Source organism: Chiloscyllium plagiosum, chromosome 15 (genome assembly GCF_004010195.1).
Source record: "Chiloscyllium plagiosum isolate BGI_BamShark_2017 chromosome 15, ASM401019v2, whole genome shotgun sequence".
NCBI classification, from domain to species: Eukaryota; Metazoa; Chordata; class Chondrichthyes; order Orectolobiformes; family Hemiscylliidae; genus Chiloscyllium; species Chiloscyllium plagiosum.
The window spans coordinates 8,396,824-8,399,280 of NC_057724.1; the positions used below are offsets into that span (position 1 = coordinate 8,396,824).

The 2,457-nt window shown below is 47.6% G+C and overlaps 1 protein-coding gene across 1 annotated transcript in view; it reads right to left on the reverse strand.

Moving 5' to 3' along the window:
• The window catches only part of LOC122557538 (sodium- and chloride-dependent neutral and basic amino acid transporter B(0+)-like), a 117,429-nt gene that overhangs the window by 82,656 nt on the left and 32,316 nt on the right, over positions 1–2,457 (reverse strand). Inside the window, exon 2 of the mRNA XM_043705284.1 lies at positions 942–1,117. Coding sequence (XP_043561219.1) covers positions 942–1,117 — 176 coding nt within the window. The remainder of the gene's footprint in view (positions 1–941; positions 1,118–2,457) is intronic.

The window sequence follows — 2,457 nt, forward strand, 5'->3', positions numbered from 1 at the left end:
ACTCTCTCCCCACCCCCCCCCTCCTCTAGCTTATCTCTCCACGCTTCAGGCTCTCTGCCTTTATTCCTGATGAAGGGCTTTTGCCCGAAACGTCGATTTTGCCTGTCCTCGGATGCTGCCTGAATTGCTGTGCTCTTCCAGCACCACTGATCCAGAATCTGCTTTCCAGCATCTGCAGTCATTGTTTTTACCATGCTGAATTGTCTCTAGTCTTCAGGGATGTGCAGACCAAGTGGATAGGCCATGGGAAACGCAGGGATACAGGAATAAACAGTGCAGAGATGATGGGCCGAATAGCCTCTATATGCACTGTCGGGATTCTCTGATTCTTTGTGAGATCCATAATTTGACATGAACATCAGTCATATGGAAGATCATTAGTTGAATAGCAGTGTTAAGTGCATAAACATTATCATTTCGATAGGAAACAACACTTTCATCCACAATGTAGGATCTCAGCTATCCTCTCAAATTTATTGAACTGCTGTTAAACACAAAGGAGTTCAAATAAAGTTCCCAAGAAGGTCACTGGAGCAACAAGTTTGAAATTGAAGCCCTTTCTGAGATGCTGTCCTCAGTTCTCTTCCTGTGTGCTCTCCACAGTCTCCAAAAGTAATCACAACTGACACCACCTGAGACACTAAAGTAATCTACCAGTCACTATTTGCATGTCTTGAAGTCAGCAGCAACTTCCACCTTGTCAAATGGGTCAGTTATTTTTGTGGTGCCTATTTGTGATTGTATGTTTTTGTTAAATTGCAGACATATTGTTTTTATAATTGAAACTTGAACACCATACAAAAGTGGAATAAGGGCGGCTGGTATAACTGTTGGTGACTGCAGATTAAAATGCTCTCTGGTTCTTTGAATGTGATTTTTTACGCCATTTACTTGTTCTCTTTGTGCTTTTCTCTCCTGTATTTTGGATTTCGTGACAATACCTCCTCCATTTCTGTAAGCCAGGTACGGGAATCTCCATACATTGCCCAAACCCACAGCAGAACCGATCACTGAGAGCAAGTAGTCAGTCTTCGAGGACCAGTTACCTCGCTCTACATTCTCGTCACCTTCATGCACACGTTCACTGGTGGCAGCCTGGGAAAAACAGACGAAATAGCTGATTAAAAACAGAAATTGTTGGAAAAACTCAGCAGGTCTTGGCAGCGTGTATGTGGAGAAGCAGAATTGATGTTTTGAGTCCAGTGACCTTTCTTTCAGAACTGAGTACCGAGGAAGAAACTGTACGAAAGCTGATGACGGGAAATGAGCCGACCAAGTCCAAAGGGAGAGAAGGAAAGTTAGACAAAGGAATGGTTAATGGCAGGGAAGGGGTAAAAAATGATAGGGACAATGAGTAAATGAAATTTGATTGACTCAGTTCAAAGCAGCGAGGTCATAATTGGACCTACAATAGGTAAAGGACGTTGTTAGTCGAAAGTGAGGACTGCAGATTAGGGTCAAGAGTGTGGTGCTGGAAAAGCACAGCAAGTCAGGCAGCATCAGAGGAGCAGGAGAATCGACATTTTGGGCAAAAGCCCAAACCTGAATCGAAGTTTTGGGCAGATTCCTGATGAAGGGCTTTTACCCAAAACGGCGATTCTCCAGCTTCTCGGATGCTGCCCGACCTGCTGCGCTTTTCCGGCACCACGCTGAAGGATATTGTTAGCTCAGCTGGCTGGCTGGATGGTTTGCAATGCAAATAGATGGCCACAGCATTAGTTCAATTTGTGCACGAGTGTGGGAAATTGTTAGATTGTGGCAGCCATTTTGTCACATATTAAAAGCCTGGAAACCATTTTGAATCTCATCTTCGTGCCTGCTTGCTAAAAGCCTGTGTTTTCCTTTGCCCGGCTAAGACAGTTGGCCTTGCAACTGTACTGATACCTAATAAATTATTCTCTTTGGATGGAGCTATTCTTCTCTTTGCAAGGACCTATTTGTCGACAAACGCCTGCTTATCAGCTACTAACCGACGCTGATTTGCCACCGGGCGGTGGGGATCCCCAGTGGAGGGCTCTCTACGCGGGAGTCCTCCCCCTTTCTCTCGGGGATCTGGGGTGGAGGGTGCTGCACGCAGCAGTCCCCTGCAACCGCAGATTGCGGTGGTTCACGGACTCCCAGCCCAACTGCTTGTTCTGTGGCGCTGTGGAGTCCGTGGACCACGTGTATATGGGGTGTGGGCGTTTGCACTCCCTTTTTGATTTCCTTAAAAACCTTCTCCTCTGTTTTTGGCTGCACTTCAGTCCCACGCTCCTGATCTTTGGGCACCCGGTACGGAGGAAGGAGGGCAGGTCTGAAGACCTCCTCGTGGGTCTGATCCTGGGCCTGGCCAAACTGGCCATCAACAGGTCCAGGCAGCGGGCCGTGGAGGGGGTCATTAGGGCCGACTGCCTGCCCCTCTTCCGCGGTTACGTTAGAGCCCGGGTGTCCTTGGAGAAGGAGCACGCGGTCTCCACC